This window comes from Sphaeramia orbicularis, chromosome 4 (genome assembly GCF_902148855.1).
Source record: "Sphaeramia orbicularis chromosome 4, fSphaOr1.1, whole genome shotgun sequence".
Lineage (NCBI taxonomy): Eukaryota > Metazoa > Chordata > Actinopteri > Kurtiformes > Apogonidae > Sphaeramia > Sphaeramia orbicularis.
This window is the reverse complement of record NC_043960.1, coordinates 9,900,686-9,916,627: the sequence shown is the minus strand read 5'-3', so window position 1 is coordinate 9,916,627 and position 15,942 is coordinate 9,900,686. Positions and strand designations below refer to the sequence as shown.

The following is a 15,942-nucleotide window of genomic DNA, read 5'->3' as shown; positions in this document are numbered from 1 at the left end:
ATGTAATGTGTGTGTGTGTGTGTGTGGGGGGGGGGGGCAGGAAAAAAACTGTGGGAAAAACAACCAGGAAAATAATTTTGTGGTGGGGAAAAACAGGAAAACAATTTAGTGGGAAAAACAAAACCAGGGGAAAAACTAGAAAAAAATTTTGGGGAAAAAACCCAGGAAAAAAAATTGTGGGATAAAAAAAAAAAAACAGGAAAAACATTTAGTGGGGGAAAAAAAAAGATGAAAAAAATTTAGTGGTAAAAACAAAACCAGGAAAAAAAAATTAGCAGAGAAGAAATCCCAGGAAAAAACCTATAGTGGGGGAAAAAACCTGAAAAAAAAAATTAGTGGGGGAAAAAAACAGGATTAAACCTTTCGGGGTCCAGCGGTCCCACACTGATCACTACATACAAAAAGGAAAATAAGTGCTTTAAAAACAAAAGAGATACACAACACACAAATCCAAACTAGGGGAATAAACAGGAAGAAAATCACAGCACGCGTTAAATGAACATTAAAATATTTATTTAGTAAAATATTTAAAATAAACAAAACAAAACTACATAAAATTATACAAGGATGTTTAAAGTACCTAACTTTAAAACATTATCGCTTAAACTAAAAATGATAAAGCATCATGATAAATAATGGTACAATTTTTTGCATGTTTTCACTTTTGCCTCCTCCCGTTTTGAGTTACATAAACTTTCAAGTTGTAAAATGCATTGCTACACCGTAATAAAAAAAGTGCACACATTAAATAGAATACAGGTTTGTTTGTTTTTTTTTGACACATCGTACAGTTGTTCGATTAAAAAGACACCTTGACCTTTAAAATCAGACCTCTTCTGTGAAAAATTTGGCGGGAAAAGACGGTATTTGGCACTTTGATGAACCAATAAAGGGATGCTCCGGCGCTCGTATCTTATAGGCAGCAGCTTTAGTTTAAGGAACGTGAAGATAGAGTTTAGGAAATACAGCAGGGGAAAAGAAATGTCGTCTTCTGTAACAAACAGAGAAATTCTAAATGACAAGGTATCCTTTTAATCTTTAAGATCCACTTGTTCGTTCGTCCCTCTGATTGTGTAACAGTTCGTCTGTAAACAAATTAAGACACTGGAATGACGTACCAAGCTGCGACGCTCTAGCCTTTCTTTGAACGGGCTTTCAGAAACACTGACCGACTTTGAAGAGACACTCCTATTTACACTCCAATAAATTAATATTGCAATTTTCTCTTGTGTGTATGCGTGTGTTATCTTCATCTTCAGATGTCAAGTTTGCGGAGACTCATCCTGCTGAAGGAATCTCTGGAAAAAGGGAGAAAAAAAAAAAGATAGAATTAAGATCTTAAACTGAAATGAGATTTAGAGAATGAACAGTGGTTGTAGACACAGTTCAGGCTGAAAAACAGATTTGTGTTTTTTGTAAAGGTTTCTTGGATGTTTGATTGGATTAATAAAACAGTTACTTGTAGGTTTCAGGGAACAGGAAAAAAAATTAGTGCGGGAAAAAAAACAGGAAAAAATTTATTGGGTAAAAAAAAAAAACAGGAAAAAAATTTAGTGGAAAAAACAAAAACCAGGAAAAGAATTTAGTGGGGGGAAAAAAATATTGGGGAAAAAAACCCAGGAAAAAAAATTAGTGGGAAAAACAAAAACCAGGAAAAGAATTTAGTGGGGGAAAAAAAATTGGAAAAAAAATATTGGGGAAAAAAACCCAGGAAAAAAAATTAGTGGAAGAAACAAAAACCAGGAAAATAATTTAGTGGGAAAAAAACACAGGAAAAAAAATTTAGCGGGAAAAACAAAAACTAGGAAAAGAATTTAGTGGGGAAAAAAAACAGGAAAAAAAATTATTGGGGGGAAAAAACCCAGGAAAAAAATTTTGTGGGAAAAACAAAAACCAGTAGAAGAATTTAGTGGTGAAAAAAAAACAGGAAAAAATTTAGGAGAAAAATAAAAACCAGGAAAAAGACTGGGTTTTAAACCGTCCTAAATACTTCACATATCACTAAGTGATGCCTTTTATTTATTTGGAACTGTCTTCTTCCCTGGAGTCTCTGTGCTTTATTGCCTCTCAGATTTTCCCAGGATCATCTCTGGACCTACTGCTGTGGTTCTTCCTTTCTCCTGCCTTCATCATCATCATCACTCACTTATCCAGATAGGGGGTGTGTTCCAGAAGTGCCATAACTGATGCGAAACCGAAAGTCAAACTTAACTTTGGAAATCCCAGTCCTCGGCTTCTATGTCTTTTTTTTTTTTTTACTCCGAAGCTTATATGAAATTTTCACAACTTCTAACCTATATCCACTGGGCCCCTGGAAATTTACATGCACTGAGTTCATACGTACATAGTAATGGTAGAATCAAATTTCCTAGTATTGTCTTCTGATCATGTTTGTTCCATTTTCTACCATTTTATTTGTTTTTACACATGCGCACATGTAAAAAACAACAAACAAAACAAGTGGTGCCAGGCACAACAAAGCCCGCCCCTCGCACATACTGTATCTTATTTTGGCATCGATCCAGCTGATGTGAGCATATCAACTGCCTCTACATATGTGTCAGGTTTGAAGTGCATTGAAACAAAATTGATGTTTTACAGACATTTGAAATTTCGCCCATTATAAGTACATAGGAGAAGAAAAAAGATTTAAAAAAAAAATCATAAAAAATTTTAACTTTGACCTACATTTCTCAAAATGTAACCACGTCTATTCTGCGTCACTGGCAATCTATAAACCCAACTGGGTAGGAATTCAGCCAATAGTGTTGCTGCTACAGACATTTGAAATTTCACAAATTATAAGTAAATTGGGTAAAAAAAAAAAAAAAAAAAGATTGAAAAAATTAATTTAAAAAAAATTTAACTTTGACCTATTTTTCTCAAAATGTAATCAGATCTATTCTGGGTCACTGGTAATCTATAAACCCAATTTGGTATGAAATCAACCAATAGTTTTGCTGCTACAGTGTAAGTAAGTAAGTAAGTAAGTAAAGAAAGAAAGAAAGAAAGAAAGACCAAAAACAATAGCCCTTGCCACATCTTCGGGGGGCGGGGTAATAAATCCCAATAATAGCTTTACATACATGAAGATTTTGGAGTATTAGGAAGAAATCCAGATCTGTTAATCCGATTTCTCATAATCAGATTACTGCTGTTATCCGATAAAGCGTATTAAATCAGATTATGCCGTTTACATAATCACTCGAATAATCTGATAATTTCAGAAATCAGAAAATAGTCAGAGTTTGAGTTGGTTTGTAAAGGGGTTCAGTGTTTTCCCTGGTTGTTCACGGTTGCGGTCCAGTATCCTCTCTAAATTTGTTGAAGAGGCAAAAAAGGTTACAGTTCATCCAATAAACCACTATTGTGACTTAGGTGTGTTAGAAAATATCGGTTCTGCAATATATCGCGATATTTCATTTCACAATACTGTATCGATATTAAAAAGTACTGTATCGATATTTTTAGGTATTTATTCAAATGCAGATATTGTGGAGGTTCATTTTTGTTTTTTGTTTTTCTTTGTTATTATTATTTAACACTCCTATTCAATAATGGTAGTTCCTCTGTTGAGATTGCACAAAAAAATTGTTCTGATGTTAGTTCTGAACAAATAGAATATGAACATTTGAGCAGGATCTTCATCTGTAATGTCTGTAAAACATCATCATAAATCATCATCATTAGATCCTGTTGTGATCAAATAAAAATGTGTTTAGTATTTTTGTATATATCTGGTGTAATTCAATTCTTCAAGGAAATAATCATTTAAAAAAAAAAAAAAAGAAACAACCAAAAAATTGCCTTTTTAACTGTATCGTGATATATCGTATCGCGATCTTAGTATTGTCTTGCCAATACACACTCCTATTATGACCAGATTTGTGGACAAAAATAGAAAATCTGGAGATAAAAACTATGAAAACAAAGCTTAAAAAAAATAGATTTGAGAAAAGTCAGTTCATTTTGGGGGTGATTTTAGTAACACTGAAGCTGAATGAACTAGACCTTCAACACATTTTGACCAGAGGTGATTAAAACACTGATCTGATTTGTTAGAGTATGTGGATTTTCAGCCCTTGCATGAGCTTCGAATTCACATTTAATTTTGTGAGTAAAAAACAAACTGGTGCGGAAGAATAAAAACCAGTTGTACACCAGTAAACGGTACAGACTGAACAGGTGGAGCTCATACACCTCCGCTCGCAGCTCGTCTTCACCTGCTGCCGTTACAGAGGGAACACAGTGGACACATGCTCTACTTCATGCCTGACGTGCTGCCCCAGTGTTTGCATCAGAGCCAAGCATTGATTTTTCTCAAAGTGTGAATCTGTCCCTGAGGATCACTGGGAAATGTGCAGTGTGCTCTGACATCACTTTACAGCCAACGTGGTGAAGTGAATGACACGGGTCACATGGTATTTGCAGCTCTATAGAGGAAAACAGTCCTGAAAGGCTACAAATAGTGCGAAAAAAAGCCACTAAAATGTGCATGAAAGTAATATTTTCTCTACCAAAATGTGACCAAAAAGGTGAAAAATGAGCTTATTATTGACATGCACTTATTTTCTATTTTTAAAGGGCCAGTGTGTAGAATTTAGGGCCATCTAGTGGTGAGTCGGCAGATTGCAACCAACTGAGTAACTTTCTTTCCAAGCACAAAAGGAACAAAACCACGCCTTCTAGAACCAGAGGTGGGTTTGTCCGCTCTGATCTACTGCAGAGCTATACATAACACTGGTCAACAACAAATTTATTAAGTTTTTTGAGCTGATTTAGGATAATTTTGGTGTGCTGAATCCAAAAATCACATTAATTTTGCTCAATCAGGTCAACTTTCTGATCTATGCTACATATTGGCTTTTTAACATTTCTGCTTACATTTATGGGCATTTTCACATCATATGATACAAAATTCTTTCATATTTCTTGCAATAAACGAGTTCTTAAGATTTTACTTTTGCCAATTTATGATTAATGGTTGTTTTAATATTACAGGTGAACGAAATGGCTTCGACTAGAAGATCTTGCAAAAATAAGCCTGAAGTATTCTGCTACATCTGCGGTGAATACACCATTGTACCTAACAGGAATCAAGTGATCAAATGATTTTTTTTTCTCTGAAAACCTATTTTGGGTGAGAACTTTATAAAAAAATCAACTGATAAAGTCACAAAAATGTAATCAATTTTGTGAGAAGATCAAATTTTTCAAAATCAAATTAGCAAAAAAACCTGACCTGATTGAGAAAAACAGATGTCGTTTTTGGATTTAGCGGTGCAAAATGGTCCTAATTCAGTTGAAAAAACCTAGACAACTTGCAAAAAACATTGTTTTGTAACCCAGTGTAATTAAAGATATTGATTATTTCTGCTAATTAATCCCCTAAATCTTACACACTGGACCTTTAAGTTGTACATACACAGATTCACTTAACTGACAAAAACTGACTGTATTTTGTGAATTTGATCAGTGGCATTTGCTGATTCATTTCACTTTTCTGCAACACTACCTGGATGTTGCAGAAATGATAGATAAATGATTCAAGCACACACTCAAAACAAAGAAAAGAAACCGAACAGAAACAGAAAACTACCTTGTCAAGCTGTCCGTTTGCTGCGTGATTTTTACAGAAGCAAAAACAAAGGGCTGGTTTAATGTCTCATCTAAAACACGTTCTCCTTTCACTCCAGAGCAGAGGCGGTGTTCGGGGGCGGTCCTACCTGTGTGAGTTGACCTGCAGGACAGGTTTATAAAGCTGTGGGATCTTTCTGTTGATGAGGGGCTGCAGCGCCTCCTTCAGTCGGTGGTAGTTCCTCTCCAGCTCCCTCTGGTACTCCTTCTGGTCCGGACCAATCAGGCTCTTGTTCTTACGCAGGGCGTCTTCACACCTTCAGAGGGATTGAGTCGACATTAAATACTAGATCTATTTATACTGCTGGACAGATCAGAGGAGTCCGACTCATTTTGGTTCAGATGCCACATACAACCCAGTGTGATTCCAAGTGGGTTGGAGCAGTAAAATAACAGTATAATTAGAGGTCCACCGATATGGGTTTCTCTAAGGGTGATGCCGATTTTTTAAAATTTGGTCAACTGATGGCCAATTTTTGAGGCTGATATTTAAGGCCGATATTTTTGTTTTAAAAAGCACATTGACTGTAAAATACAATTGAAACACTCAGATAATTAAGATTTTAACATTTAACATTAACATTTATGCATTTGACAGATGCTTTTTTCCAAAGCGACTTACAGTGGAAAACCAATCAAATCAATTAATCAATCAAATTTTATTTACATAGCGCCACATCATAACAAAAGTTATCTCATGACACTTTACATATAGAGTTGGTCAAAACCAGACTCTAAGCCAGTGGTTCTCAATCTTTTTCTGTCGGGCCCCCTTTTGGAGCACGAAAAATCTCCAAGCCCCCCTCAACCCCAACAACAATTGTACCTGTGGTGCTATTATAACTTTTATTGAAAGAAACATCAATATCGTTAGAATACTTTTTGCTTTTCCTTGAATAATTTGTTGTGCAAATTAAAAATAACTTCAATTTTTGATTGAACAATATAAATGACCTCAACAAAACTGCTCCGAGACATTATTTTTCCAATTAGAAATAGGAAATGTGTAATTATCTTACAACTATGACAATAAGGTACATTTTTTTGTAGAACAACAAACAAATTTTGGTAACAAAGATGAACATTTCAACAATATCAGTGGCTGCAATGAGCCTGTTTCCGTTGCACATCTCAGAACATTAAAATGCAATCTGTACAAACTGCAAAACCAGAAACATTGCACATTTTTCTTTTCCAGTCCAATCCTTGTCCATTGTCCAAACCTAAACTCTTGGTCTAGTGACAGATCACTATGGCAGTAGATTTGTTTGTTGTACGTCCCTAAAATGAGTCCAGGGTGCTCCAGTGCTAAAACATTAATTCCACCTGATACATGTTCTAACCTGAAAAAAAACAAAACACCTAGGAATGATCCCATGTCCCCCCTTGAAAGCCTTCGCCCCCCCCCCCCCCCCCCTCCAAGGTCTGTCCCACAGTTTGAGAAACACTGCTCTAAGCCAATTTACAGAAACCCAACAGAATCCTCCTTTTACACAGCAATCTAAATGAAATTATCAGTATACGTACACATAGTACTCTTTTAACACTTATTGAACTTCAAGTGCTGCCCACACAGGTGCCTGATCAAATATCTTATAACATTTTTACTACTGATCAAATATTGGCTTTCAAAACAAAATTAAGGCAGATGGCCAATATTGGAAAAAAATCAATATATTGGCCCGCTATATCCGCCACCTGATATATCGGTCTACCTTTAAATAATAATCCAAAATGTTTTCTTTGTTTCACTGTGAAAAAATAAAATGGCATTATGAAAATAAGAACAACCTGAACAACCATGCACAACCTGACATTTCTTAAGAAAAATTATTACAATGTCAACAATTATGTCTCAGTTTATTATTCACACAACTTACAGATCACATTCGATCTACAAATGCACAAAACATTTAGTAACAGGCATTATATTGTTAAAATTGCACTTAAAACAAATGTAATTTCAGGCTGTTTATATTTGTTCAGGTTATTCACATTTTACTGTCAAAGGATAGTTTGTAAATTTCAATATTTTCATAATTTAACCTTTTTTCACATTAAGACAAAATGATAATTTGGAGTTGTCATTGTTAATAATTGGTTATTTTATTTCTTTATTTATTCATTTTTATTTATTTTATTTCCCATGGGTCTGTATGTTGCCCCTGAACTAAAACTAATTCCACACCCTTGACATTTAAATGTTTTCTGTGTACTTTCTTCACTTTGCAAATTCATCGTGCGAGTTGGATTTGGCCCGCGAGCCATATGTTTGACACCTGATACAGATACAGCAGCTCATACACAGTCTTGCTGTTTGACATTTATTTGTTGTTTTCGCGTAGGGTTTCTGCATCGACTTCAAATGTGCCTCTAATGCTCTTATGTGTAATTCGAGTGCTCTCTGACACATTTGCACATTTATTTTTCAACTAAGCATTAAATACAATCAATTTTTACGACATATGCAAAAGTTAAAAAAAGAGTGACGGCATTTTAAGACATTTAAGCTGAAGTCCTTATAAGGATTAGATTGGAGACTTTTTAATGACAAACAGAAACCCTGTCGTGGGTGCTGAAGCCTTTATGTGGACTCTGTACCTCTTTGTGAAGTCTTTGAAGCAGAGCCGTAGCTTATTATGGTGTCGGTACAGTTTGGGGTCACTTGGGATCTCTGACAGGAACACCTGAGCCACTTCCAAAGGACCCTGAGGAGAACAGGTTATTTAATCAGCTTATTCATTACAACACTTTTCCAGAAATGATCTTATTCCTGTTCCTGTTTCACAAAGAACAAAGAGCAGATGCAGCTTTACCTGATTGACGGTCGTGCCCACTGATCCCTGTAGGACCATCTGTAGCATCTTGGCGTCAGCAGGGTCCTGGTGGGTAGCGAAGGCCAACTCCTGTGTCTTCTTTTGCATGTCCTCTATGGCCACTTCGATGGGCGTGGATATAATCTGAAAATAAAGATCAGGAAACAGTTCTTGGTGAATCCTTCCATATATGGACACTGAATCTCCACAAAGTCATTGCTCAGTTGTCATTCACTGTTTGGATTCTATAACATTTTACACTGATTCCCCACCTCCTCTTTGTGGATGATGTTGATGCGAGTCTTGATATAAGGAAAGGCGTGTGACGTGGTCAGGATGGTCTTGCGCTTGAACTGTTCGTGCAGATCCCCGTGGGCTCGCCCGTCCAAGGTGAAAGGGGTGCAGTAGACAAAACGGCGCAAGTTGTAGTTCTTGTCAAAGTAAGTGATGCGGTCCTTCATTTCATACGTGTCGAAGTACGGCTCCACATACGTGATCTGGATGAACGCCTGCAGAGACGGGAGAGCATTTTCAGATGGTGTTTCTTCAGTTAAAGGAGTGAAATTTTGCTTTTTTCAAATGGAATGATGCATTTTAAGACATTTCCCTGTGGTCTACATAAACTGTGAATGCTATGCTTGGGTCTGAATTCCTCATTAATTCAACTCCACAGGTCCATCTTCAACCCTATTTCTAAGTAATGACACCAGATAGGTTGTTTTGAGCGCTGGCCCTTTAAATGCAAATGAGCTACTTCACACCCCACCCCCTCCAGGTTGTTGACAGTGCTGCTCTGTCCTGTTCGGCCACTTGTGTTCGTTAATACAACCAACAACTGAACATTTTAGGTAAACGGCTCGAAGTTTGGACATATTTTCAGTATGGATTACAACCGCTGCTGCTGATAAAGAATTATGGCGTACTCTGAGAAATGTTCGTCGGAAGTCTTGACCTTGTATGTGCAAATGTTGTGATGTTACTAGTTATAGATGTAACACATTAAGAAGGAATTAAAACAGGTTGTAGAACTTCACTTGATTTTTGGCCAAAATTAATATTAAGATAGCTTTGCTGCACCTGGAGGGTTCAAATTCAAACTTTATGAACCATTAGGGTCCAAATACACAGATAAATGAACCAAAGACTAATAAAAGTGGGTTTAGCAAAATATGACACCTTTAACACTTTCAGTGCCATGGGCCGATTAAATTGGCTTTACGAAAACAACCTGTAAAGTGCCACGGGCCGATCAGATCGGCTTTGGAGAACACGCCATATTTGTGTACAAACAAACCATCCACCCCCATTTCTTTCTCACATTTCGATGACGTTCTTTCTGTGTCCCCCTTTTGAGACCAAGCAGACGGGAATTTGAGGTCACGCGACCGAATAATATTTTTATATCTTTTTAATGTTTCTTATTCTCCGGTGTTTCATCAGAGGGAGCCCTCCATGCCGGGGGGCGGCTGTGGACTCCGGGGGCTGTGGCGCCTTCTCTCACTGGGGTCCGCTCCTTTCTGGTGGGTGGGGGTCCCAGTTGGCCCTCTCCCACTAGTTGGGATGCGGGGCTGTGTTGCTGGTGCCTGGTCGCCGGGGTCGGAGGCTGCATCCTGGTGCGGATGGCTCCCTGAGACAGCGCCTCCTAAACTGATGTTCTACTTTTACTTGTACATTTTTGTTCTGGTCTACCCGTGCTCAGTCAGTCTTCTTAAGTATGTGTGAGCTTGTGGGTTTGCATGTATATGTGTGTGTGTGCGGGTGAGTGGGTGGGTGTGGGTGGGTGTGGGTGGGGGGCGGTACTGATTTTTAAACTGATATGTAAAGCACTTTGTGCTACAGTTTTTAATGTATGAAAAGTGCTATGTAAATAAAGATTATTATTATTATTATTATTATTATTGTTATAAATTATGCAAATTACGATCAATAATGAATCAGCTGCGTCCGGTGCGTTTTGGATCTAATCAGCAATCGGTCGGATGTTACCGAGCGGTTTCCTGCAGGATTCTTCAAATATTATAAAAACGACGCAAAATACTGAAAAACGGCCAAATTCTGTGGCACTTTTAAGGCTTATTAGCCCCTTAACTGTCTGGCACTTAAAGAGTTAAAATGGACTCTGCGACTGGACACACAGGCACAAACTCGGCATCACTAACCTTATTTGGGTCCAGTTTGCACTTGTCCACTGGATTGGAGTCCTTGATGACTTCTACCTGGTCCTCCCCAAATCGCTCCCCATAGAAACCCTGAGAGCAAACAGAGAAACACCATGTCTCATCAGATGACTGCCAACACACACACTTAAAATAAGGCATGTGGGGGATCTGAAGGTTATGTAATGAAGAGGTAAACCTAATGCTGGTAGAAGTTAGCAGGGAAATGCATTGGAATCATGAGCTCAAATAGTTTAAATCTTTAAAACCTCATAAATTAAATACACATTTCATTTAATAACTGGATGCTATTTACCAAACACATCATTTGTTGATATACTTCTCTGTTTACCTCAAGCCTGTGAGAGATTTCTGCCAGCTTTGTGATAGCTGGCTCTTTGTAGACAAACTCCTGCTCGTCTAGGTCGCCAAACTTCGAACCATAAAATCCAACTCTGAAGTAAGTACCAAACATCCTCTTTCCGTCCTGCCAACAGAGAAAAATAAATGTTAGCTCTGAATAGGATCAAATTAAATTCACATTTTGATAGTCCAGCCAGTATTTTATCATCACAACAGTATAAATGATGAAAATTGAGGTCAGAGGTCAAATTATATAACAACTAAAACTATTACAACAGTATCCCAAGGTAGTCATTTTTGCTGATCATTGTTTGTTTATACTGTGTTTCAATGTGAAGCACAATAACATTTACAAACAAAATAGTGTGTCGTTTTTTCACTGAAGGGAAATCCAACAAAAATATCGCTGTGGCTCCATGTCTACGAATGCCTCTGATTGTACTGTCAGAGAATGAGGCTACAAAACATGCAGTTCACTCAGAGAGAAGACAGGGAAATTGCTACAGTGAGTTTCATCATCTATACAACACAAACATCACATAGCTGACACTGTACATGAGTCTTCTTCCGCTCACTGTTTTACGAGTATATGTAAAGGCGCATGTAAATGTGATTTCTATTAAGTCAGTCTGACTCCTACATTCCACAGTTGGTTGTGTTACAGCGCTGACACAGTTTTGTTCCTTTGTGCGGTACTATGTTCTCTACCAGAAGACTTTCAGAGGCAGAGCGCTTTGTCTGTGATTCTACCACGGTGGAGTAAATTTACAGGGGTCTTGATTTTTTTGTGCAGTACCAGTCAGAAAGTCTAACTGTACACATGTTCATTATCAATAGTGATGTGGTTGTGTTGTAGCTTTGCAAAATTAGGAGTTTGGACAGAATATTCTATTTTGAGAATGGGCCAGAAACTTTACACCAATCACTTTCTTTCTGCTTTAAAACAGCTCTGCGCTTTGTGGCACAGCTTCCATCAAAAATAGATCAGGGATGTATTTTAGGTAGAAAGGAAACCCACTGTTACTGATACTGTGTAAAGTGATGAAATAAGCCCAGGCAAACACCACCAAACCCAGTGGAATGGAGGAGACAAAAACTGCAACTGTATAAACCTGATGATCATCCAAATATTTACATGTTAATAACACTTGTGTTGGAAAATACAGGAATAACATGTAGCATCATACATACAAACATGTTATTATAACTAAGAAAAAACCTTTTTGTTCAAATATGAACATTTCAGAGGAATGCTATGACCAAACTCAGATGGCAAATTAGCCACAAGAGGCTATGACGACAAAGAAGAATAAAATGTCCAGTTTTCAATTAGTCAGTCAACGAAAAGGCACATCAACCCCAAACACTTCAAACCACTGCCTAAACACAACTTAATCAATGTATCTCAAAATATATCAACTTTCTGTGATGGAAAAAACACACTTCTGTTCCTCTATGTAGAAACAAGGAAGTTCAGCGACTCTGACAGGTGTGTTATCTGCATGTGTTATTGGTGGATTTTTCAGTGGAAGACACCAAAGTAATCCTTAGTAAGTGAAATTAGGGACACATCTAAAACGAAATGAATCATTTTGTTCTATGTCATCATTTGATCTGGAAAAAAAAAAAAAAAAATTCAAGCACAAATTTAAGAAGCCCCGAGAACTAAGAAACTTACCACAAGACACAATTAAGTTAAGTGGGAAGGAGGGGTCAGCAACCAGGGTAATCAAAAAGGAGAAAACAGAACAAATTTTAATAATCAGGATTGGGTTCCTCCAAAGAAGTTCAAAAACAAACTAACACAAAAAGAACGAATCATCACCAACAACAAAAACATCTTTACTGAACAGAAACTCATTGTGGAGGATCCAGACCATGCAAAGGCAGACAAGTATGAGAAAAAGTCAGAAAGACAAAATGAGGAGAAAAAAAAGGATCCAAACCCCTCAGATACACACCATGCACTCTGAGTGCAGTTAACGAAAAACAAGTGCTCTGTTCATTACATGCAACACACTATGAGAACTCAGCGGTTAATACTGTTAAAAAAAAGAATGAATGAAAAAATAAATCAGGGGTCGATTTAGTTTAAACTATGGAAAGAAGGGCAGCAATAACAACTTATTAAAATCAAAGGGGATAAATAAAGTAATCCTGAGATTACTGTGAACCCTTTTGAAAAAGGACTGTCGGGAATTTGGTTCCAGCTTCGACCCAATGTAGGATTGAACCTTGTGTGATCAAAAAGTTCTTTTATTGTGCGAGTGTGGAATGACCCATGGAAGAGGCTAAAGATACTCCTAATAAAAACAGTGCACTGAAATCGAGCCCTGGGGTTGGAGATGAGATGAGACGAACAGCGGCAGTCGATGAGTGTTCTGACTGACACGCCGGCAGACAGACAGAAGATGAGGAACGGGGTTGAGTGCAGATTGTGCAGGTGATGCATTCACTGAGATGTTTGTCATTAGTGTCACACACTGTGGCTCCCATGCACAGCCTGCCAACACTGTTGAGTTACATAAAACAAGCTCCTCTGGCACAGTGAGAGGAGGGAGGACAGAGGAAAACAGTGAGGGCATTGCTGATTATACAGCGAGTGTCCCCAGTGGGGGCAGACAGTTGACATTGTCTGCAGATGTTAATGGATTGGATGTATATAACAAAGCAAAGAGAGCAAAAGAACGCCCACGGCTAGCAAACAAAAAGATGAGAAAATTCAAAAATAAAAGTACAAAAGATAAATAACACGAGCAGGGCCAAGCAGGAACCGTTTAACCACCTACCTCCCAGCCAGTACTCTGTGTGACAAAGAGAATACAGGACATGTGAACGACAACACATACACCCCCACACGCTCACACATAAAGTAATGTTACAGCCGGGAGAACAGACTCTCCAAATGTAAAGCCAGACAGCACTGCAGGCAAAAGGCATATTTCTCAAGCAAATATGAAATCTTCTCTTCATAAACTTAATATGGAAAAAAACGTTGGCTTTGTGAGAGTTGTTCTTCGTCACACCAGTCGACTGTAACCCCAAACAGACTTCACAGCATTGTTTTGAGTCACACAGCTGGCCTTCGGGAAAAGAAATAACTGCATTCATTTCCCCAACTTCATGCATCTTCAGTTTCATACTTCACAAATATAATAAAGCATGCCAGGTATCTATCAAATAAATAAATACACCATAATTACAATGCTAAAAAATAAAGTCATGCAAAGCTGTGTCTGTGAGTGCTGGTGTGTTTGGCCACAGCAGCACAGTCTCAGGGTATTTTAGGTTTGTGTTGTTACTGTTGACAACAATATTCTGCACCTTCGAGAAAGTGTGTTGCCAACCTTGGCTTTGTCACAATTTCCAAATATAAATCTTGCAGAAAGAAAATTAACATTTCTACACCTGCACATACAGTGAATAAATAGGTTTGTGTGACAAAAACAAAAACATTCAGGTGTCAGTGAAGTTTCAGTGTTTTCATTGTGATATTTGCATTTACTATATGTGACTTTTTTAAACAATAACCACAGACCCTCAACTGGATTTAAAGAATAAAGGAACTATACCGTATTTTATCTAATCTGCTGAAATCAAACTCTTTTATAGCAGAAGACTGACAATGAAAACAAAACTAAATTTTTGGTTCTAGTATAAATCCCTCTTAAGCCACTGAAGTCTGAAGGCAGATATCTACAGGTGTGTGTTTACCTGATGAACAATTTTGCCAAACGCCTCCTGTAGTTTACCATGAATAGTGGCTAGCTTCTTTGCATCCCTGTTAGCTTCATGGATGGGGATCAGTACCTTATAAACTTCATTCACAGCTTCATACATGCCAGCCTGAAAAGGAGACAGAGACAAATGTTATTATGGTTATTTCAGTTCAACAAAAATGCTAAGACCTCAGCCTATATTTACAGAGTTACAGTGTTTCTGATGAGAAAATATGGCATAATTTAATGACGAATTAGCTGGCATTGACTCGTGTCTGTTTAGTAAAATTAATAACATGGTCAATTAAAAACTTGGTGGTAAAAATATCCAGAAATTAAGTCGCTTTTCTGAAAGCTGACATTTTTGTTACTGTTGATTAAATAGTCAAACTAATCTGAGGTAATTATTCGTTAATTTTCTACATTTATTTGTCTAGTAAAATAAATTCAGACCAGAAAAATGTAGGCAAGAAAAAAGTAGTGGAAACCCTTAAAAAAAACTCTCATTCTTGTCAGTATCTGTTTAACTGGTCGTTCCCTCTTACCATGGAGAAAGAGGCTGCAGCCTGCTCCAGGAGTCCCACAAGGCCAATCTCAGTGAAGTATTTCCCTGAGCAAATGCCTTCTTCATCTGGTGACACCACATCGTCAGACACTGCAGATTCTTCCAGCACATTGGAAGATATGTTCTGGTGTACCCATGCACAAAAAAAACAAGAACATGATATAAAAACTAGATATAGTAGACCTTTCATGTGCAAAGTGCTGATGTAGGAAGCAAAAGTTGGCATCAATTCAGAGGTGGTCTTACCTGGAAGGTGACACAGCCCACAGGCAGGTACTTGCGGTCCTCCAGCATACTGAGGTATTCTGCCACCAGAGCAGCGCTGTGTACTAAACACTGGGCTGCCTCTGCATGGTTGTTTCTCTCAGAGTGCTTTCCAGCCATGTTCTGGAGCCACGTCAACCGCAGGTCAGGAGACGTCTGGTAACCCTTAGCAATCCTGCACAACAACGGTGTATAGAAGTTACTCACATGAAAGCACACAAACACTTATGTTCAATTCTCAGACATACATTTCAGAGTATTAGTGATTTTTTAATGCTCTCTACCTGTACATGAGATCTATGAGCATTTCAGGATCTTCCTGATGCTCTTTCATCTTCACTGTGTCAGAAAGTATCATGTGCAAGTTAAACACAAGGTCCTGGACCTAAGAAACAAGAACAGAGTTTAAGCTAAAGAGGAAC

General features: G+C 37.8%; 1 protein-coding gene across 20 annotated transcripts in view; it reads right to left on the bottom strand.

The window, feature by feature from the left end:
* Positions 1-496: 496 nt before the first annotated feature.
* Positions 497-15,942, bottom strand: part of dock7 (dedicator of cytokinesis 7) — a 52,006-nt gene continuing 36,560 nt past the window's right edge. For 13 of the 20 annotated variants that reach the window (XM_030131662.1, XM_030131664.1, XM_030131667.1 and 10 more), the window contains 12 exons: positions 15,805-15,905; positions 15,503-15,695; positions 15,237-15,380; positions 14,687-14,818; positions 13,762-13,776; positions 10,962-11,087; positions 10,613-10,702; positions 8,726-8,962; positions 8,454-8,597; positions 8,239-8,345; positions 5,727-5,894; positions 497-1,298 (listed from right to left, as the gene is read on the bottom strand). In XM_030131662.1, the coding sequence (XP_029987522.1) occupies positions 1,256-1,298; positions 5,727-5,894; positions 8,239-8,345; positions 8,454-8,597; positions 8,726-8,962; positions 10,613-10,702; positions 10,962-11,087; positions 13,762-13,776; positions 14,687-14,818; positions 15,237-15,380; positions 15,503-15,695; positions 15,805-15,905 (1,500 nt within the window). In that variant the 3' untranslated portion in view covers positions 497-1,255. Of the gene's footprint in view, positions 1,299-5,599; positions 5,620-5,726; positions 5,895-8,238; positions 8,346-8,453; positions 8,598-8,725; positions 8,963-10,612; positions 10,703-10,961; positions 11,097-13,761; positions 13,777-14,686; positions 14,819-15,236; positions 15,381-15,502; positions 15,696-15,804; positions 15,906-15,942 lie in introns of all 20 variants that reach the window. The other 7 variants (XM_030131663.1, XM_030131666.1, XM_030131670.1 and 4 more) reach the window with 2 other exon arrangements.